Here is a 23068-nt window from a genome sequence, read left to right as displayed (position 1 = left end):
ACGTGCTTGTTTTTTTTTTTTTTTTTTAAACTTATGAATTGAAAAAGCTATGACACCGCCAATATGCTTTGTCAGCACATAAACTCAAATTGTAACAATTTGCAGAAACCTTTTTGGTGATAAATAGAAGTATTTTTTAAAAAAAAATACCTAATATTTTTTTTCCATTAGTATCTTTATATTATAAATATTACTTAAATATATTATTTATTAATATGGTATGTTTACTCCAACTGTGAAGGATAACAATGTCAAATCAATACACTAGGCAATTTGGCAGGATGTTTCACAAATTATGTTCAGTCAATATGCTAGCAAAGTTTATGTAATCTGCGCAGCTTTAGCGCACATACTCAACTCATAAGTCAATATGAATATTAAATATGGCTATAATATAAATATAATTTTTTTTGGGGGGGGGGGATGTCTCGCATCTTTCTTGCTTTTTTCACCCCTGATGTGTTTGCATCCCTGCTTATCTTACAATATCTTGTGGCCTCTATTTTGGTTTTATATTATATAGAATATTGTGCCATTTATTAACCCTCTGGAGTCTGAGGCTGATTTGGGGCTTGGAGAAGTTTTGACATGCCCTGACATTTGTGCTTTTTTCAGTTGTTCATAAACATATAAATGACAAAAGTGTCATTACACTGTATTCAGCACAAACTAGGCTACAATAATATGTGAGGAACATGTATGTACATGTTTGTATTTTTGAAAGAATAATGTTTATGCGTGGTTATTGAAAAAACTAAAAACTTAAGTCACTGAAATAAGGCCAAAAAAAGTATATTAAATCTGTGTTCACAAGACTTTTGGGTATTGGAGGTTGTAGACTAGAGTTTTTGCTTCAGAATTATGTAAAAATTATGCTGCCTACTCCTTCATATAAAACAATATATTGATTTAGTTTTTGTAAGACACTTTTTGTCAAGAAACACAGTATGCGTGGAGGCGTGAATCTGAATGAATAATGGGCCAAAAGAAGACAAAAGAATCACATAATAATGACCTGAAATGACTTGCATATTAATGAGGCCTTTCAGTCAGGTAGGCTGTGAAAAAAAACCCTCTGTAATAATGTCTCAGCTCATCATAAACAGCAATACTGTGAAATATTATTACAATTTAACCCTCTGGAGTCTGAGGCTGATTTGGGGCCTGGAGAAGTTTTGACATGCCCTGACATTTGTGCTTTTTTCATTTGTTCATAAACACATTAATGACACAAGTGACATCACACTGTTTTCAGCACAAACTAGGCTACCATAATATGTGAGGAACATGTTTGTGTTTTTGAAGGAATAACGTTTATGCGTGGTTATTGAAAAAACAAAAAACTTAAGTCACTGAAATAAGCAATATATTGATTTAGTTTTTGTAAGACACTTTTTGTCAAGAAACACAGTATGCGTGGAGGCGTGAATCATCATGAATAATGGGTCATTTACACCTGAGAAGACAAAAGAATCACATAATAATGCCCTGAAATGACTTGCATATTAATGAGGCCTTTCAGTCAGGTAGGCTGTGAAAAAACCCTCTGTAATCATGTCTCAGCTCAATTTAAAATAATGGTATTCTATTATATTCTTTAAAATATAATGTATTTCTGTGATGCAAAGTGTCTGTACAATTATGTTACCTCTATGGCATTTCATATAGCCTTTTAGCTTAAAAGCATGCACATTTGGAGAAATATTGATGGATTCTTATATGTTTATGTCCAGTGAATCAAGTGAAATGATGGTTTCCCAAACTCTAAAGCATTCTTGTATGGGAAAAGTTGTAAATAATGTTAATAATTACATTTAAAGTTTTTATAAATGTCATTAAAATGAATAACTTCACACGTTTTGTGTTGAATGGGAGTTTTGTGGATTCAACACAAGTTAAACTCCATCAGCAATATTCGTTATACTTGTTATTAGTATAGCCACAAAGCTTCAACATTATATGTGTATACACTTTGTCTCAAACTAATGTGTGAGATTGCACTATGCAGCTCTGCTTATGTATGTGAAAAGAGAGAGCAAAAGAGTATGATTCTACACCCAATTGACATCAAAGTTCATAAAACGATTAAAATACTTATCAGTGATATGAAATGGTTCAAATGCTTCTGAAATTAGAAACAGGAATTCTCTCTTATTTCCGTTACAGCTCAATGAACATTCAAAATGATAGGCTGAAATGAACTTAAATGACACTGTAGCATTTAACATATCCCGTCTCAAATTAACATTTCTGTCATGACCACTATCGTCAAATATGATAGATAATGCATAGAGTTTGTATTGGCGGTATGGTTCTGTTCTGGGCAAGAACTCCCTGCGCATCCATGCAACCTAGCATGGATAAGAGCAGGGAGAACAGCAATAAACCCCCAAAACAAATCATATGCCGAAATCCCCCAACACAAACTGAGTGTGAAAATCTGAATGGTATGTTTCTTTAAAATGCAGTTATGTGAATGAGGAATGAGCCTAGACTAGTGTTGTGTTTTTTTTGTTTGTTTGTTTGTTTGTTTTTTAATAAATGGGAGAAGCTTACACCCGTAGCGGCAGCAAATCTGATACAACATTATAATATATAATGGGGGAAGCTTACAAGATTATCAGCAATCTAGTCGGGGAAGCATACACCCATTGCCTAATACATAGATATTTATTTATTTATTATTTTTCTTTCTCCTATTGGGGGAAGCTTACACAATCTGATACAACAAGCATGTTGTAAATCACAGACTAGTGTTAAACTAGTGGTAGTCAGGTCGGGGAAGCATACACCCACAGCAATAGCTCAGAGTTAGATGCAGCGTGCAGCCAAGAAATGAAATACAGTGCTTCCTCATCATGAGCACGATTTCTGCTCTGGTCGGGCTGATTCCTTTGGCTGTGGAAGTGATGATGACGACTCCCATGATTTCAAACTCCTTACAGGACCATCAAGTTTCGACATTGTTAGGGTTGAATAAGAAACCTCTGTGTATTTAAAGACAAGCATGTTACAATACTCTGATAAGTTTCAAGCCACAGAAAGTTGCTCACTTAACACAGAATGTTGAAATATGATCGGATATCATAAAGAGCATAAAGTCTAAGACAACAGCTTAAGATAGCATGTACCTGAATAAACTTACCACAGTATGTGCGTAAAGTATGCAGCAATGACACTAGAGCGTCGGTAACAAGCAATTTTTTTTTTCTTTTTTTTTTTCTTATATTTTTGCCTTCCATAGCAGCTAGATAGCCTTAAGAACAGCTTGTTCTAAATAGCAACTATAGCTTTAAGAAGGAGCGTTTCCACTAGCAACTAGACCTTTAAGAACGAGCGTTTTCCAATAGCAAATGTAGCTTTAAGAACGGCTTGTTCCAAAAGCAACTATAGTTTTGAGAACGAGTGTTTCCAATGCACTATAGCTTTGAGAAAAACGATGTTTACTATGTGCTGCGCCCCAGCAGAAAAGCCGTTTGCACCATAAATCGTTTTTCTGTCTCTACTGCAAAGCAGCTTGAATCTGTGATGTATAGCGCTAAACACAGGCGATCCGACCAGCGTGGATGTTGCTATACAAACGAAAGCAACTCGATACAGCGATCGAGCCGGTTACCAACGACAACCCAGATAGCACACGAACATCTGCAAGATGTCTGTTAAAGATCACTTCATCTGGAAAGCATCTGCTGTTTACAAACATCTGATAGACATCTTTAAGATGTCAGTTTTACGTACATTCTAAATCATAAACATCTTAAAGACATCTTCTAAACGTCTATTTGACAGGAAACGTCCAATAGACGTATTGCAGATGAGCAAACACTCCAGACGTAAACACACACATCAAATAGACGTCTCCGAGATGTACGTGTGCTATCACGGAACAGATAAATAACGCACATCCCCAAATACGATCACAAAAGCTTTGCAAAAACATTTTTACTGAGGACTACAAGCCTAAGCAACACTGATAGCTTTAGCAACAGCATGAGTTAGCTTTAAAACAATGAGCATTTGGATGGATACTGTAACAAATTTTATAAGGCCTTTGTAGATGATATAAGCCCTATTTTAGAGAAAGCATATGCTTATGCATTTGAAAGGGGGGAATTCCCACCAAATTGGAAAGAGACAATAATTTCGGTTATTCATAAGGAGGGAAAGGACCCTACAGAGTGCAGTTCATATAGACCCATAGCGCTTCAAAACTCGGACTGCAAAATATTGACCTCTATACTGGCAAAAAGACTTAAGACAGTTATTACGACTCTAGTGCACCCGGACCAGACAGGCTTTATTACTGGTCGCCAGCTGTCTGATAATATTCGTCGGCTACTGAATGTTATGTCCTATGCCAAGTCTAAACCAGTGCCATGTATGGCATTAGCTTTGGATGCAGAAAAAGCATTCGACCGTGTCTCCTGGCCTTTCCTTTTTAGTGTTTTGAGGAAATACGGTCTGGGCCCTGGCTTTGTTAAATGGGTCCAACTGTTATGCTCATCTCCAAAAGCGACAGTAAGGTTAAATGGGTGTTTCTCACAAAAATTTCTGTTGGGGAGGGGTTGCAGACAGGGGGACCCTCTTTCACCTCTTCTTTTTGCCCTTAGTATAGAGCCCCTTGCACAGCTAATACGAGATAGTACAGATATTAGTGGTATTGAAGTGAGTGGAGAGGAACACAGGTTGTCGCTATACGCAGACGATGTAATTGTGTATATCTCAGATCCCACAAAGTCTGTTCCAAATTTAATGAAATGTACTGAGACCTTTGGATTTTACTCAGGTTACAAAATAAATGTGACTAAGACAGAAGCACTCCCCATGAACAATTTAATTTCCCCACAGATGAAATCTGCTTTCTCATTTAGATGGCCCAGGGAGGGAATTAGATATTTTGGAATAAATATACCCCCTGACCTTAGTTTATATCACAGTAACTATATTAAATTAATAGATAAAATTAAGCACGATTTGAACCGCTGGAATACACTTCCCCTTACTTTAATAGGCAGGGTGGAAGCTGTTAGGATGAATGTTCTCCCAAGGCTCCTCTTTCTTTTTCAAACTCTACCAATCTCTCCGCCTAAATCTATCGTCTCATCTCAAGATTTATATGGCAGGGTAGGTGTCATGAAAGGGAAGCTCAGGCTGGAGATCCAAGTGCAGCGTTTTATTTACAGTGAGAATGGTCGTACAGGCAGAGTCAATCAGGAACAAACAGGAGCAGCAAAGGACAGGCAGGGTCGTAGTCAGGGTAAAGGCGGTAGGTCAAAAGGCAGGCAGATATCACTCACAGAACAGTATACAAGGCAAGGGTCAGGACAGGCAGCAACGGGTCAATAAACAGGAACAGACAAGGTCGAGAACAGACAGGCAAACGGAATAAACGCTCGGAAATTGCAACAGGATGTTAACAATACTTCGCGGTGAGGTGGTGTGTGTGGAAGTCCTTTATAGTCCAGGTAATGAGCTGCAGCTGGGTGTGGTGATCAGTGTGGTGTGCTAGGGTGGATGTGGCAACAGGTGATTGGTGTGACGTGAACATGTTACTGACAGGGAGGATTGTGGGAAGTGTAGTTCGGGAACTGACAGGAGCAGGCGGTGATCGTGACAGTAGGAGACCCAGAGTTAGATATAAAGTCTTACAACTGGCAAAAACTAAAGGGGGTCTAGGACTACCCAACTTGAAACATTACTGGTTAGCGTCACAATTACGTGCAATGATAGTGTGATACAAGTACAAGATGGCTCAATATATAAAAAAGTTACAGTCCTGATATGCCTTTGTCAGTGATCCCCTTTAATAGGCTTAAATCCACCAGAGAACTTTTGGGAGAATGGTCGAACACAACATGTGTAGCTTGGAAGGAAATACAACAAATGTTTAAGCTAACAGGCGATTTCTCTGTTTTGAGTTCAATTACTTATATCCGAGATTTTCTTCCATTGAGACTTGATACAGGATTAAAAAACTGGAAACTTTTGAACCTTCATTATGTACACCAATTATTTAGTAATAACAACTTCAAATCATTTGAACAACTGAGAACAGAGTTTAAACTACCAAGAACAGACTTTTTCAGGTACATACAATTAAGGAGTTTCATACTAAAACACCCAAACTGGAACAGATTAATAGAGCCCTCCCTTTTAGAACGGTATTTATTAAAAATTCAGGGTGGAGAACATATGAGGAAACCAATAACCAATGTTTATAAAATCATTGCTTCAATGACAAGAGACAATTCATTCGATGTGAAAGACAAGTGGACTAGGGAGCTACGGCTCGAAATAAGTGAAGAAGTTTGGTTGGAGGTATGTACTCAGGCTCATAAAGTCACGAATGCCAATTTGTGGAAGGAATTTCAATGGAAAATAAATAACAGATTTTTCAGAACACCACAAGTTGTGGCTAAAATGAATCCGAATCAATCAAGTCAGTGTTGGAGGGGGTGTGGAGAGACAATGGCTACTCACTCACATATTTTTTGGCAATGCCCTTTGTTGGATAACTTTTGGAAATCCATTTTTAATAAAGTATTGAATGTTGATCTGATAAGAGACCCTCTGATAGCAATCCTAGTGATTAAACCAGTTGTGATACACAGTAGGAAAAAGATGTATTTATTACAGATATTACTGATAGCAGCAAAGAAAGCCATTACAATAAAGTGGCTTAAAAATGAGGCACCAAACCAAGCTGAATGGCTAACAATTTTGAGAAATATTTACACTATGGAAAAAAAATACTTATTCGTTGAGATTACAAAGGGAACTTTTTATTGAAAGATGGGCACCATTAATGACGGTGATGGAGGACCATTAGAACTAACTGGTTATATTTGCCAGGGAACTTGAATACAACCCATGTTTTGTTTTAAGTTGATGTTTGTTTTGTTCAAATTGTTCAAATGTTGTTAATGATTTTCTTATTTCTTCTTTTCCTTGTATTTTTGGACATATTTTTCTGTGGAATTGATCATACATGTAAGGATGCGTGAATGTTATGATCCCCTGTAAAGGATATTGTTTCTGTGTGCAAGTAATTGTTGTAAAAGGAGATCTGAAGAACATTCAAAATAAAAAATAAGTAACAAAAAAAAACAAAAACAATGAGCATTAAAAGGAACTTAGCTTAGCTTAGCTTCGTGGAAACATTCAGAGATGAAGTTGAGTGAAATAGCCGAAGTGGATGTTTGATCTTCTCTTGAAACGCTTCTTCATGCGGGGAGTACAGATCCATCTGAACTGTGAGTCCATGTCTAATTGCAGCGATGCGAGAAGCAATGCTAATGTTAACTCAGTGCGGTGAATTTGCGTGTATGAGAGGTGAAATCCATGAATCCCTCTCGCTAAATTCCCGATTGCACAATTCCTAGTGAGATGATGCTGTTTTGCCTGTCGAATTCGCCATTTAATTTGCTCCTGAGAATGCAATAGCTGCTGATAATACTGAGGAGCTTATATATAGATGCTGTGATAGGCGTCGTATTCCTATAGGTAGATGCAAGTCACCTGGGAGTCAGCTGATGCAAGCTTGACTGACGTGACCTGCTAGAACTGACGCTAACGCTAGATTTTCACAGTAACTTTAGTCCACTGGAGGCGAGCAGCTGAACCCATGTGCAGTTTTATTTAACATTAATCCCCTGGCATAAACAATAAACATGGACATGGACTCACCAACAATGGTTACACTGACAATACTAGACAAAGAACAAGGCAAACATGAGGGCTTAAATGCACAAGGACTAATCACAAACAAGGAACACCTGTGAACAATCAACCTGTTTCATATTCGGTCTATCGGGATCAAAAACCTGATAGCCCAAATCCGAGTACGGTGTGTTCTGCTCACAGACCTTTGCGCGGACCGACTGAACTTAGAATTGATATGAGTGCTTTGGTTCAACAAGGAATCCAACGACAACAGGCCAAACTCTACAAGAAAATGGAGAATGGAGTGTTGCACCTGCTGCAACCAATATGTATTCCATGCTTTGAAGATTGAGAAGGTGTGAAAACCGTTAACGGTTGAATGCAGAAGGAAGGTGTTATCTATACCTTTCTACTTATGCTTACTATAGGATTTTAAAGGTTAACAGGAAACTGAGAGGCGTAGGTGTGTATCTTTACTATAGCCTAGTTTTTCTATTTTACTTTTACAATGTATGTTTTCTTTCCTTATACCAGATAAGGGGACAATTAAAGGTGCCATCGAAGTCTAAGTAAGTCTAATATAAGTCTAAGGTGTCCCCTGAATGTGTCTGTTAAGTTTCAGTTCAAAATACCCCATAGATTTTTTTTATTAATTTTTTTAACTGCCTATTTTGGAGTATAATTAGAAATGCGCCGATTCAGGCTGTGGCCCCTTTAATTGCTCGCATTCTCCACCCCCCTCCTGAGCTCTCGACTCTATCATTGCATAAACAAAGGTCACACAGCTAATATAACCCTCAAAATGGATCTTTACAAAGTGTTCGTCGTGCATGCTGCATGCATACATCGGATTATGTGAGTATTGTATTTATTTGGATGTTTACATTTGATTCTGAATGAATTTGAGGCTGTGATCTGTGGCTAACGGCTAATGCTACACTGTTGGAGAGATTTATAAAGAATGAAGTTGTGCTTATGAATTATACAGACTGCAAGTGTTTAATAATGAAAATAGCGACGGCTCTTGTCTCCGTGAATACAGTAAGAAACGATGGTAACTTTAACCACATTTAACAGTACATTAGCAACATGCTAACGAAACATTAAAAAGACAGTTTACAAATATCACTAAAAATATCATGATATCATGGATCATGTCAGTTATTATTGCTCCATCTGCCATTTTTCATTATTGTTCTTGCTTGCTTACCTAGTCTGATGATTCAGCTGTGCACATCCAGACGTTAATACTGGCTGCCCCTGTCTCATGCCTTGAACATGGGCTGGCATATGCACATATTGGGGGCGTACATATTAATGATCCCGACTGTTACGTAACAGTCAGGGTTATGTTGAGATTCGCCTGTTCTTCGGAGGTCTTTTAAACAAATGAGATTTATATAAGAAGGAGGAAGCAATGGAGTTTGAGACTCACTGTATGTCATTTCCATGTACTGAACTCATGTTATTTAACTATGCCAAGATAAATTCAATTTTTAATTCTAGGGCACCTTTAAGGTCCTCTTTATGATGATTATAAAGTGTGAAACCTGTATCAGAAGTGTGCCATTTGGTCAAGACTTAACTCCTCTGTTTATGTGAAGATTTTTTATTCTGAACTTTGTTATTAAAAGATACCAGTATAATTGGTCATTTGTAAACTCTTTTTAAACAAGTGTGAACTATTTTTATATGGACCTATTATCTGAAACCTGAATATAAAAATATATTAATTCCTTACGAGCTCCAATTTCGAATCCAAACTGAGTGTGGCTGGACCTTCCTTAGGAATTACTGATCAACTGGTTTTATCATCTACCCCGGACATTCTGCAGGTAAGGGCTGTTTATTGGTCAGCTTTTATTGGGGATATGTTATTACATAGTTGGTTATTAATCGAAGGAAGTAAAAAACAACAATAAACTCAATGAACCAATGACAACATAGGACACATGACAAGGGAGCACAAGGCAGGATCACATGACACAAACAAGGGAAACACATGGCAAAACATAAACATAGCAATGAGACATGAACATGAACAAAACCAAAACTAGACTTGACACTCACACTGAAGTAGTAAATCAAACTACCGCTAACATTTTCTTTCTTCATTTATTTAGATAATCACAATACATGCATCGTGAGAGGAACCATGCTTATGCAGTAGTTCACTGGAGCTAAAGATTTAGATTAAAACATTTCAGTAATTTGATAGATTACTATAAAGTCAGGCTGAATTTTAACCGAGCTATATCTCGCAAAAAAGAATTCAGTGCTCATTTAGGTGTAGGACATACAGCGTAAGCTTTTTGAAGAATACTAAAGTACGGTTTTGGCGGAAGCACTTGGAAGGCGATCATTTGTTTATATAAAGCACATACATTTACATTTTTTTCGAAAATGACTGAGCGTTTCACTAGATAAGACCCGTATTCCTCGTCTGGTATCGTTTAAAGTCCTTTGAAGCTGCACTGAAACTGTAATTTTGACCTTCAACCGTTTGGAGGCCACTGAAGTCCACTATATGGAGAATAATCCTGGAATGTTTTCATCAAAAACCTTAATTTCTTTTCGACTATAGAAAGAAGGACATGAACATCTTGGATGACATGGGGGTGAGTAAATTATCAGGAAAATTTTATAAGAAAGTGAACTAATCCTTTAACTAGTGTCCTGTCCCTTGTCATTGCATCACCTATCAGTGATGTCATACCTGCGTTATCCTTGATTTGTTTTTGTTTTTTTGTAAAAACCATGGAAACACCAAAGGTGCTTTAATATATAATGTGTTTTATTAGACAAGGGAACACCTGTTTGGATACATTCCTTGACAGAAAACTAATCGTTATACAGCTCAACACGTTTAGTCTTATTATTTGAATCTTGTTTTGATTTCCCGCGACTGTGTTTTCACCATGTCTCAGAGTAAAACACTATTTTGTAATCATTCAGCCCTGCTCTGCTTCATACGTTAATAATCTCATCCATGAACATGATTTCTGCCCGAGTCCCATTAGTTTCTTCTCCACTGGCTATGAGGTGACGACAACATCTCCCATGATTCCGCATTCAATCTCTGCATCATCAAGCTATGCCTTTGTTTTCAATAGGCGACCTAGTGGCAAAACTTTACATATTGTGCCTTTAAGGACCTCTTTGGTTTTAAAGTCCCTGTGAACCGGAAGTTGCAACCGACTTCAGTGTTGTGATGTATCTCCAAGTGAAACGGAATATTGAATAGAAGGCAGGGTTTTATTTTAGCACACCTACTCTTCATCCCTCACTCATGGCAGACTGACGGTTGGAGGGGAGTAGTTAAGAATATTCAAACCAAGCCATCAAACTAAATTGTGAATACACCTGCCTGGAAGATTCTAGTATGCCTAAGACATTGATTAGCTGGTTCAGGCATGTTTAATTGGGGTTGGAGCGAAACTTTCCTCCAGGAGCAGGATTGGACACCCCTGATCTAGAGTGTCCATACGGTGTGCACATATTTGCGCCTAGTTTATTTTTTTATAAATCCCGATATATGCGTGGAATATTGCGTACACACATTTCTATGCCCATTTTGCAACGGTTATACATCAGGCCCCTGAACCGTAAGCGATGTTTTACAGAATATCGAAGTTTGTTGTGCATAACCCCCATCAGAGTCTCTAACTGCGACACAGAAACAGAAATCCGAAAACTTATTTGTGTGTGATATGAATCAGTGTGTTCAAGGTTTGATCTGAAGCTTTTACTGCAGGCCTGTTTAACAGCCTGAATGTCATTTTTGCTTCTGCACGTGTCAAAAACACACTTTCATTATTGATTAACCACTATATACTTTATGGTGGTTTTACACATTATGAAGAAAAACAAATAAAAATTAAAAGGAAGTGCGGCCACAGCTTCCTTTTCAAGTGAAATTAGCTCTCATCAACTACTAAAATCTTTTCTCATTTCAGTAATGTGTAAGAATGAATTTCACTAAGGTTGATCAATGTTTTCACTAGTGTTTCTAAGAGGCTTTTCAATAATTATGGCCTATGCAACCTCTCATAAGATTGTACATTAGGATACTTTATATTAAAGTTCACCAGAATCCAGTTAGCAGTACTAGTAGATAAATAGTATGTAGTGGAAAGCACATGTGTTCTGTGAAGCAAAGGGTACAGATGTGTCATAACACCCTACTTAAAGGAATAGTTCACCCAAAAATGACAATTCTGTCATCATTTACCCACTTTAAATGCACATTTCCTGCCGTGCACAAATGTACTAAAGCAACCAGGGTGGCGGTGGCAAACAAAGAGTAAAATATGAATAGGAAATAGATGTGCACAAACAAACAGTAGTATTACATACAGTGTACTTTTAGACAGATTACTCTGCATATGAACCAAAACTGAGAACGTTTACAGAATCACTCTATAAAAACACCATTTTTTTTTCCAATCTTTATCAAGATAAATTCTTACCATACGCCATAATAAACTCACTGCACCATTCCAACAAATGATACATGAACACATTTATTTACATTACTAATGCTGACAACAACAACTCAAGATGGGAAATTGCTAAATTATTAATTTCGTAAATATCTTAAGTATTTTCCTTGGCACTTTTTCCTTTAATCTGCTTGTGTTTTTAAAAGACTTTGTTTTCTTTATATTTTCTTCTCTGTGTTCTGTAAAGTTGTACAACAATGTGCATTGGAAAAGATGATGTACAAATAAACTGAAATTGAATTGTAATATAAACTGCTTTGGATTAAATCATCTGCCAAATGTGTAAATGTGAACTCAATTGCACTCTGACAGAACCTGAGTAAGGTAATAATTAACAGAGTTAAAAACAACAGCTCACATTATGGTACTGTAAAACAAGTCAATATCAAGATTAAAATGTAAGTTTGGTGCAAACAACAGAGTATAAAAGACTGAGTTGATTTCCTCTTCAGATACTGATACGTAATTAAACCCCTGATGTCTAAAAGAGCTGAAGACAAGAAGACAAATGAACAAATTGTAAGCAATAAAATTTATGCCAGAATTGAATTACTTTATCTAACCTGAGAATAATAAATAACAATGTAAGACGATAAGATCAAAGCACACACTGTGAAACAACAGCTCATAGTATGGTGCCATAAAACAAGTTAATGTAAACTTTATGATAAGTGCATAAATCCAGTTTCCCAAAATCTAATGCATTTGTAAACGGGAAAAGTTGTAAATCAGGTTAATAATTACATTTGATGTTCAGCTCAGTGAATTCAAGCATGGTACTGTGATAGGTTGCCACCTGTGCAATAAGTCCATTCGTGAAATTTCCTCACTACTAAATATTCCACGGTCAACTGTTAGTGGTATCATAACAAAGTGGAAACAATTGGGAACAACAGCAACTCAGCCATGAAGTGGTAGGCCATGTAAAATCACAGAGTGGGGTCAGAGCATGCTGAGGCTTACAGTGTGCAGAAGTTGCCAACTTTCTGCAGAGTCAATAGCTACAGACCTCCAAACTTAGTGTGGGCTTCAGATTAGCTCAAGAACAGTGTGTAGAGAGCTTCATGGAATGAGTTTCCATGGCCGAGCAGCTGCATCCAAGCCTTACATCACCAAGTGCAATGCAAAGCGTCGGATGCAGTGGTGTAAAGCACACCGCCACTGGACTCTAGAGCAGTGGAGACGTGTTCTCTGGAGTGACCAATCACGCTTCTCTGTCTGGCAATCCGATGGAAGAGTCTGGGTTTGGTGGTTGTCAGGAGAACGGTACTTGCCTGACTGCATTGTGCCAAGTGTAAAGTTTGGTGGAGGGGGATTATGGTATGGGGTTGTTTTAAGGGGTTGGGCTTGAACCCTTAGTTCCAGTGAAAGGAACTCTTAATGCTTCAGCATACCAAGACATTTTGGACAATTTCATGCTCCCAACTTTATGGGAACAGTTTGGGGATGGCCCCTTCCTGTTCCAACATGACTGCACACCAGTGCACAAAGAAAGGTCCATAAAGACATGGATGAGCGAGTTTGGTGTGGAGGAACTTGACTGGCCTGCACAGAGTCCTGACGTCAACCCGATAGAACACCTTTGGGATGAATTAGAGCGGAGACTGTTAGCAGCTCAAAAGATATATGTATTTAATTTCAATAATGTCCCTCAAACTTGCATATGCATATACATTTTGATGTAATCATTCCTCCTAGTCACACAGCCTGTTTTATTAAGTTATGTGTTATAATACTATTGTAACATATTCAAAATGTTGTTTTGTTGTGAATAACAATGTGTTTTAATGTTGCACTTTATTCATTTTTGTGTTGGGAACTGTTATTGGATGTTTTGGATGAATATCGAAAGAGGCTCCACTCCTGGTGTGTGTGTAAGGGAAAACAGGGAGGAGGGGGGCAGAAGAGTGCTTCACTGGTTCAAATGTGGTTCTCTTACAAGTTTTGGTGTGTACTGCATGGGTTGTGGGCGACAACAGCCCAAATAAACACCTCTTTTTCACCAAAAGGCCTCATTCTTGTCTGAAAACGCTACACTATTAAAGTGTGAGATTTGAACCTGCGCTGACAATGCACTACCGGAGGTTTCTGTGATTTTCCTTTCATGCGCTATAAGGCTGCCAACCATTGATCTATTTAAATATATATATAAAAAAAACAGATGAGTCAAAGTTATTTTCTGTTGAGTTTAACAGTGCAACAAATGTTGTGAACAGAGATAAACTTCTACTGAACCTGGAACATCCCTTTGATTATGATTAACAATTAACTTGAACTACTTTTTTATCTGAAGCAATATAAATCATGTACAAAAGACAGTGAATCAGGACACTATAAAAGAAACATGAGAGGCTTTGAGGATGACAGAGCAAGAGCTGGAAACAAACATCCATGAAGAATGAAGGCTTTAGTATGTATACTGCTGCTGTTGGAAACCTTTGTGTTTGTCGTCCAGCAGCAGGTAGATGGAGGACTCAATGAGAATGAGATCAGTCAACAGATCAGCTCTGAGGACGGAAGACAGAATCCACCTCAAACAGACACTTTGAGAGCTGAAGCTTCAACTGACAGCCAACAATACTGCAATCTGGGCATCCCTGACATCCATGCAGCACTGAGAGAACTGACCGCCTCCGTTACAGAGCAGAAAGCAAACATCAGAGAACTGACCGCCACCGTTACAGAGCAGAAAGAAAAGAACAGAGAACTGACCGCCACCGTTACAGAGCAGAAAGGAAACATCAGAGAACTGACCGCCACCGTTACAGAGCAGAAAGGAAACATCAGAGAACTGACCGCCACCGTTACAGAGCAGAAAGGAAACATCAGAGAACTGACCACCACCGTTACAGAGCAGAAAGAAAACATCAGAGAACTGACCGCCACCGTTACAGAGCAGAAAGGAAACATCAGAGAACTGACCGCCACCGTTACAGAGCAGAAAGGAAACATCAGAGAACTGACCGCCACCGTTACAGAGCAGAAAGCAAACATCAGAGCTTTAGAGACGCAACAGATGTTTATCCTGAAAGATCTGAAGAAGAAAAATGAAGGTACTTCACCAAAACATTCACTCTTTTATCAATGATCCTCAAAGTAAAACACCTGCAATACATTGTATAGTGTAAATGTTAGTGTAAAGTTGAGTGTATACTGTGTAAATTGTGTTATCTATTACAATAATCAGTGTAAATGTCATTTAACAGAATCTTTATTCCTTCACAGAAATTTCAAATCTTACTCTGAGTCAAGTGGAGTTGAGAAAGGAAAATAGAGGTGAAAGTGTGCTTGAAAGATGTTAAATTCAGTGTATACATTCTCAGTGTAATACAGTAATATATCACAATATTGCTTATGTTTTTCAACAACAGAGAGAGAAATAGCTTTTTCAGCTTCAATGATGGAATCTGGCGCTGGAAATATTGGTCCTTTTACCACTGACATCACACTGACCTACAGGAACGTCTTCACAAACATAGGGAACGCCTACAACCCAGTTACAGGTAATTATCAATGAAATGGAGTCATAAAAATCAGTTTATAGTAATGAAAACCCTTCGGTTTCATTCAGACCTCTCTGCAGTTGTGTAATGTGTATAAAAGAATTAAATGATCTGCCATCTTTCAAAACTATTACACAGTGTGTTTGGCAATGGACTACTTGCACAGAGCTTCATGACACACTTCTGTTTTGAAATAGTACAATTTATTTATCTCCATCTCAATGTGCTCTTGTCACTAACTTTATTTAAAATGGGTGTCCACAAGAAGATTTAAAAATCTGGACATTTTCACAGTCAGGAGAAGAGATATTCTGATGATTACTGTGTAATGGATTTTCCAAACTCAACAGAACATGAAGTTTTAATCAACACAAGTCGATCTGAGAAAGCAGCAGCTGTTAAACATACATGATTATTGCAGCACAGGGTGTCAGTGCTTGTCTAAACTAGTGACCGAAGTGTGTGAGATCTGATGAACATGAACCTTTATTTATATGAATTAAATAGTTCATATAAAATAGTTAATCCTAAAAAGCAACTGGGGAACGCCCTTGCGTGACCGGTGTCTGAAACAATCTGTCAAATCAGGACAATCCTGTTGGCCGGAAACAGCCTATGATGTAATACAGGTGTAACCAGGAAGTATAAGGGGCACCTGGAGAACATGTCATCCTCTTCTTGTCTTCAGGAACTGTTTGTCTATAGCGATCTGATCAAGGTAAGACAATTCGTGTCCTAGATATTTGACACCGGAGAATACACACGACTTGTGCGTTCATTGTCTGGGCGAAGAGCATGCACGCTCTGTTCTCAGGGGAGAAGTTTGCGAGCACTGTGAGCATCTTCCCATGAGGAGCGAGGGTGCACTCAGCAGCTTTTAAATCTTGCATACCTCGCTGGTCTGAATCCACACCCAGACATCTGGGGGGACCTGGCCCATCCTGGTCTGAGGACCATAGACAGGGCCAGAAATCTAGCATCGCTGCTCGGGCCCCTCCTCCTCAGAGAAGCAGGTCACAGAGAAGGTGAGAAGCTAGGATGAAGAAGCAGGATCTTATGGAAGTTATACAGTGCAGGCCTTCTGAACGCCTGAAGTATTTCTTCTCTTTCTGACAGTGTTTGCACATTCCACCCTCTCCTCTTCTTCTGCCCCTCTGTACCCTTCCTCCCCACAGGTGCTTCTACATTTGTCCTGAGGCTGAGCTGATGATAAGTATGTTCCCTGAGCTGGAACTTTTCTGATGGTCCGGTCCGGGTTCGAAGAGAAGCGCAGCCTTTAGACTGCAAGAGTATGGCAGGCCACTTTTACATTTATAAATGGCCCTTTTTTCTCTGTATGTCTCAGGTTGAGTTTTTTGTAGGTCGCTTCTATTTTATTAGAGTCATTGCTTTTGCATTGACCTCAAAGCTCCCTGCTTAAGGTTTTTTTTGGGGACGTATATATATATATATAATATTTTTATTTATTAGTGGTGGGCATAGATTATTTTTTTAATCTAGATTAATATTACTGTAATCTTGGAATTAATCTAGATTAATCTAGATTAAAATGGCTCATTTGAATTCTGCCGAAAACATTCAGAATATGTGAGCTACCCAAATAATGACTAAAAGTAATCTGCCATTTTGTCCGACAAAGCAGTCAGGAGTTAGAAGATTAACCTCGGTGGAGTTAAACTTGAAAAATTGTGTATATTGACATCTTTCTGCGTTTGAAACAACATTGATTATCATGTTCATTCATGTTTATTTGATGCTATAAATGGACTCGTAGTAAGAGATGATCGGTTTACGAGCCTTTTGAGCTGAGGTGCTACAGCAATCTGTCACGACCATGGTCACGACACATTAAAGAGCAACAAAACGGTTTTTATTGTTTGAATTTCTTAAAAAACTACACAGTTTGAAAGCTGGGACTTTGTTTAATATCATAAGTAACCTGCTCTGTCTTGTGTGTCGACGTGTTGTCAGTGTCCTCTTTGCTCCGTGATGCATTTATCAATGTGTGTGGCGCGTCACAGCGCCATGGCTTGTCGGACAAAGCAACAGTAACTAAGGGGGGCGGGTCTTTGCGAAGGGTCAATTCGGCTAAGTATACATCCGCGCTAAAATATCAAGGTGAAAGTAATCATAGCTTGCGTAGTATAGACCCAGCTCCTAACCCAACTTTGAGATTAACATTAACATTAATAGATTAACGGCGATATTTTTTTTATCGCCCGATAAGAGTCTCACGTTAACGCAGCACGTTAACGCAGATAACGGTCCACCACTAATATTTCTATATTTTTTTGTTAGATTTATGTTATTTGGGGCTTTTTACTAGGGCCCTGGAGTTCCCTTTTAAGTGAAGGTTGGTCGTGACACCCTTTTTATAATTCCTACTCTCTTATGAGCTTGATTTGTAGGTTTTATTGGGGTTTTTCAGAACGAAAATGTTTGTATGGCAAGCTATTTTTACGGTTATCACATTTTCTGGAGTCACATGGTTGAATTCCAGCAAAGCTCACGATTTAAGTAGTTGGCTGTTCTTAAAGAATTTTGGCCTCTGCTAACCTTCCCTTAGGTTGAAGTGAAGTGGTTTCCTCTCGTTTCTGAGAGTCTAAGGCGATATGCTGAAACCTTCCGCTCCCCTGAGCTCCAGATGTACCATGGCTTCAGGTATGGCCGTTTTTCCTACATCACCCTGTGATGCATGTTGGCTTTCTTTTTCGAACATACCTGTCTCCTCTTGCCAAAAGAGTTCTTAGATTAGATGCTAGGCTCATGTTAGGCGTATCGGCCTCACCATTGGGCCGCCCTTATTTACGGCCTAGGTGTATTCAGGAATACGTCTTTCTGGCAGAGGCAGGTTTTGCTGTTGCTTTCTGCCTCCTGGCTTGCAGTGGCTAGAGCAGGCCTTTTTTCTGCTAGAAATGGCCTCTCCGGCTCTGATACTGCAGCTGGTGATCCTTGTATGCCTCCTCTATGTTTAGAGTTGTCTCCGGCCAGGGCCAGCCCTCTGCATTGGGCAATAAATGCGAGTACCAGGCCCGCCTTACTTCCCTTTTGCAAGGCGAGTTTGTGGCCTCCTCCTTTTTCGGCCTAGGTGAACGTTGCTCCTCTTAATAGTAGAGTTGATGTGATATGCTGAGCCTCAGTTCCCTTTGGTGTGTGGCATAAATTAGACACCTAGGTGGTTTAGGTTCTGCTTTCTGAACCTCTTTTTGGATGTCTTGAGTGTTGTTGGCTTCCTCTTTTTTCTGAGAATTGAATACGATATGTTGAAGCCTCCGCTCTTTAGAGCTAGTTCTAACCGGTGTGTCTCATACGTTCTGAAAAGTGAAGCCACGGGCTCTTTGATCGCCCCCTGGAGGCTGGATGCAGTACAGGTAATAAACCCCGCCCTCTCAATGCAGTCGAATGAGACTTCAGTGAAAACTTAAAAATAAATTCTGCTTCAAATAAAACTTTCTGAAAGATGGTTTTGGTCATTTAAGGTAGTTGTTATCACACTGATATATATTCAATTGTTTGTTTTTGTGATGATTTAGATTTTAGCTAGCAATTTGATGCTATAAAAACGGGGCGTGTCGTCATGATTCGAAGTTGATTGACAGCTTGTCTGAGGACTGTCGGAGCCTCGAGGGGAGATTGAAGATGTATTAACTAACTGTTAATTTTCGATTTCTTTGTTATTTAACACCAACAAAATGAGTTGTTCAGCAGTAAACTGTACTAACCGATCTACAGGATCTGACGGATCACTGAACTTTTTTTCTGTAACATCAAATGTGGGCGTTATAAGCTAATTAATAAATGTTATTAGTTAAGATAACACACCTAATGTTAACCATGTCGGGAAAAAGCAGGTGATCGTTATCTGGCAGTTACTTATTATTTTTATGGGTATAAAATAATAATTAGCAGGACAAAACTAATGATAGCTTACTCTAATTACAGCAATCGATCTCATGTAACGTTAGTTGAACTTGATTTAAAATGGCAGGACCGTTTCTGACGATTTAGAGTTGTTTCTAGTGGCATATTATATTGATTTTATCTACTGAATTTGCTGTTTCAAAAATATTATTGCTCTAGAAACAGAATAGCCTATTATTTTATAGGTAAACTTTTAAATTGTGTATAATTTTTATAGTCTATTTAAAATACATGAATGATGACGCAGTCGTCTGGGCGGAAGTTTGATATCGCGACTCCGCCTCCGGCTCCACTGACGATTCCTTCTGCGCATGCCCAGGCTCCAAACTTTTTTTTTTTGACGTATTGCGTAACGTGTCAGCGCCCATTCATCAGCCCATTTTGGCTTCAGTTCAATACAATGGAAGGAAGCGGCGTCGCGGCGTCCATCTTTTTTTACAGTCTATGGTTCTAACATTCCCTCCAGACATTTTTTTTGGAGCTCTTTGATTCTTTCAAGTCTCTGATCAGAATTGAAGGCCTCTATTCTGTTATTTATGCCTCTTTTTTCACCTGAGCTCTTTTTCAGATGCTTTTTCAGCTGGTTTTGTTCAGGTCTACACCCTTGAGTCCTACTCTGGTTTTTCGTTTACTCTTAGTCTTTTTTTTACTCTTAGGTCCTCATACAGACTTTCCATTGTGTTGTATGAGTCAGGCTCTTAGTTCTTTGTTTAGGCTAATTTTAGATGTTGGTTTTCTGGTCTGTGTTTGGTTGTAGGCTCCCTTATGAGCCTTCCAGCTTTCTGCTTAGGTTAGCTTGGTCTTACTCGTCTCGGTTGAGTCTGTTTACTCCCTTCTAGTAGGGTTATTTTCTGAGTTCTGCACTCCCGAGCTCTGATCACTAGTAGAAGGCTTCTTACCCTCTCGGGAAGTTCAGTTTTTGTCTAGGCTGTAGTTTCTACTATTTTGGACCTTGCTCCCTGAGTTTGGTCTAGGGTTACTTAGGAGTTTGGTGTTTACTCCCCTTAGATCAGCTTCTAGTGAAGCTAGTAGTCCCTTTGGGCCTATGTAGAATAGCCAGCCTCCAGAATGTTCTTTTTAGCATTCTGTAGATCCAAGGTTGAGCAGTTTACTCCCCTCAATTTGAGGGTTGGGAAGCACTTTGCTGAATTCTGCTCCCTGGGATCCCGCGTCTCTTTCCGGTGAGGAGTGGTTTTTGCCCTTCTGCAAACCCTCTCATTTGGCTGCCCTTCTTGAGTTTTTAAGTAAGGGACTCTGTTCTATGAACAGACAGGTTGATGGCAGACTAGGCCTCTTTTTGGACTAGGTCAGCCTCCCTGGTGGCTCCAGGGGTTGACGCTTGTCCCCCTGAAAGTGACTGGCCAGAGCTCCGCTTTAAGGAACCTCTTCTGCTAGATGTTGGTTCCATGCCTTGAGCGGCCTTAGTGAGTCATGCCCTCTTTCTCAGAGGGCTCCCTCCTTTGAGGCTTCAGCTCGGCTTTGGCCGTAGGGGGTACTGTCACTGACAGCCTTGTGTGACCAGAAGGAGTTGAGTGCTGGCTTTTTCTAAAGCCTCGTTTCTCAGCTGTTGGGCATGCACTCCTCTCGGCATGGCGGCGTGGGTATTTTGTTCCCCAGTTGCATTCTAGGATGCAGTGTGAGTTCCCTTTCAAAAGGGAACGTCTCAGGTTACGACTGTAACCCTGGTTCCCTGAGAACAGCGAACAAGACACTGCGTCTCATTGCCATGCCTCCATTCTGCCTGCTGTCAGTCATTTCAGACGAAAAGCAAATGACATTTGTTTTCCAGGTGCCCCTTTTTATACTTCCTGGTTACAGCTGTATTACGACATAGGCTGTCGACGGCCAATAGGATTGTTGTGATTTAACAGATTGTTTCAGACACCAGTCACGTGAGGGCGTTCCCCAGTTCCCCAGTGTCTCATTCCCTGTTCTCAGGGAACCAAGGTTACAGTCATAACCTGAGACATTTATTCACTATTCTGTGTAATTTTTTCATTGCCATATTTCACTGTATATAATATGCATGTGTATGCCAGGTTTTTTAAAAATTAATATTCAAAGTGTTAGTACTGTTAACACATTAGTGTTTAGGTATTAATTATATATATTATATCATTAAATTTATTTAAGGTACGCACCGCACATTAATTCATTCATTCAACTATTTTAAAAGACTGGAATAAGAGCACCAGCGCACACAAGCAATACTTTTATCAGTCAAATTCATTAAAAAATGTGAACTCAACCGGTATGAAATATAATCAGTAAGAGAAAAACACTGTTAATGAGAAGATGAGCATTGGACTGCTGCAGGTTAGTGGGGAAATTATTTATTATTCAGAATGCACAGCTGGAAAGAAAATATATTTAAAGAAATATTTCAGCAGATTCAATATGATACATGTTAACTAAGAGAACATGATTCATTGTTTTAATCAACTGACAGACATAAAACAGTAATAATCTGTGTTCTCATGTATGTAGATGCGCTGAACACTGTTACCAGAAACTCCTGAACTGTGATAGGTAGAATTCATAGAGGAAACAGCTGATTCTGTATCTCTTGTTATTTGATTTAGGTATTTTCACAGCCCCACTGACAGGAGCGTACATGTTCAGAATCACTGTGTTTGGTCATGGCGGAACTCCAGCAACTGCAGGCATTTTTAAGAATGGAAAGCAGATGGTTACAGCAGATGGTAATCAGGTTCAGGGTGTGTTAAACTCCTCAAATGGAGTTGTGTTGATCCTGGAGGTTGGAGATGTTGTCTATGTGAGACTTTGGACTGGCAGTAGGACACATGATAGCCAGAATAATCACAACACTTTCAGTGGTTTCCTACTGTTTCCCTTAACATAACAGGAGCTTTCCAGTATGTGATTCCAATAATTCTGAACCATCAGTGTATGATTTAAGATGAAAATTACTTAATAAAAGCATGTATAATACATTATACTCATAAGTTCTGAGCTGTCTATACAGGTAAGTTTGTATAGAAAGTTTCAGCACTGAGACAGACAGGATCCCTGAATATCACATGTGACTCAAAAGTGTTTTGTTAGAGTAGTAAATTTAGAAATGTTAAATAATACCTTTTTAAGTGTATCTTGTGACTGATCCTTGATCTGTATCTCTTCATCCAACATAAATAAGAGAATAAAGAAACATTGTGGCATTTTCTTTTCCTCATGTTTTATTTAATATTTCCCTAGCAATGCTTGATTTTAAGCACTCATGATATCATATTTATCAATTTTTTTTCTTTCTTTTTTTTTTTTTTGGTGTCAATTTCCAGAAATTTGAGAAAAAATTGCAATGTTTTATTTATCATTATGACACCACATTTATCACATTATGTATTATTAGAGCACAATAGTCATACATGACACAAAGGACAAACAAAATGCATAAATCCTGTTTATTTTAGTCTCTTACCAACTTCTGATACATTTTAACTTTTTAAAAAACCTATGGAC

The 23068-nt window shown here is 38.7% G+C and overlaps 1 protein-coding gene across 1 annotated transcript; it reads left to right on the top strand.

The window, feature by feature from the left end:
- The first annotated feature begins 15025 nt into the window (after positions 1 to 15025).
- On the top strand, positions 15026 to 22730 carry LOC125245290 (complement C1q-like protein 2). The gene is made up of 4 exons (XM_048155826.1): positions 15026 to 15217; positions 15390 to 15440; positions 15536 to 15667; positions 22171 to 22730. Exons 1-4 carry the CDS (start codon positions 15181 to 15183, stop codon positions 22449 to 22451), a joined length of 501 nt encoding a protein of 166 aa, XP_048011783.1. The 5' UTR covers positions 15026 to 15180; the 3' UTR covers positions 22452 to 22730.
- The last annotated feature ends 338 nt before the right edge of the window (positions 22731 to 23068 follow it).

Source organism: Megalobrama amblycephala, linkage group LG14 (assembly GCF_018812025.1).
Source record: "Megalobrama amblycephala isolate DHTTF-2021 linkage group LG14, ASM1881202v1, whole genome shotgun sequence".
Lineage (NCBI taxonomy): Eukaryota > Metazoa > Chordata > Actinopteri > Cypriniformes > Xenocyprididae > Megalobrama > Megalobrama amblycephala.
The sequence above is the reverse complement of the archived record's forward strand: the minus strand, read 5'-3'. Positions and strand labels throughout refer to the sequence as shown.

Bases quoted from the DNA above. Each gene is read 5' to 3' on its own strand.
- LOC125245290 (XM_048155826.1), top strand. From the start codon at position 15,181: ATGTTTATCCTGAAAGATCTGAAGAAGAAAAATGAAG. The intron at 15,218-15,389 runs GTACTTCACCAA...ATTCCTTCACAG, and splicing joins TCTGAAGAAGAAAAATGAAG to AAATTTCAAATCTTACTCTG. The intron at 15,441-15,535 runs GTGAAAGTGTGC...TTTCAACAACAG, and splicing joins GTTGAGAAAGGAAAATAGAG to AGAGAGAAATAGCTTTTTCA.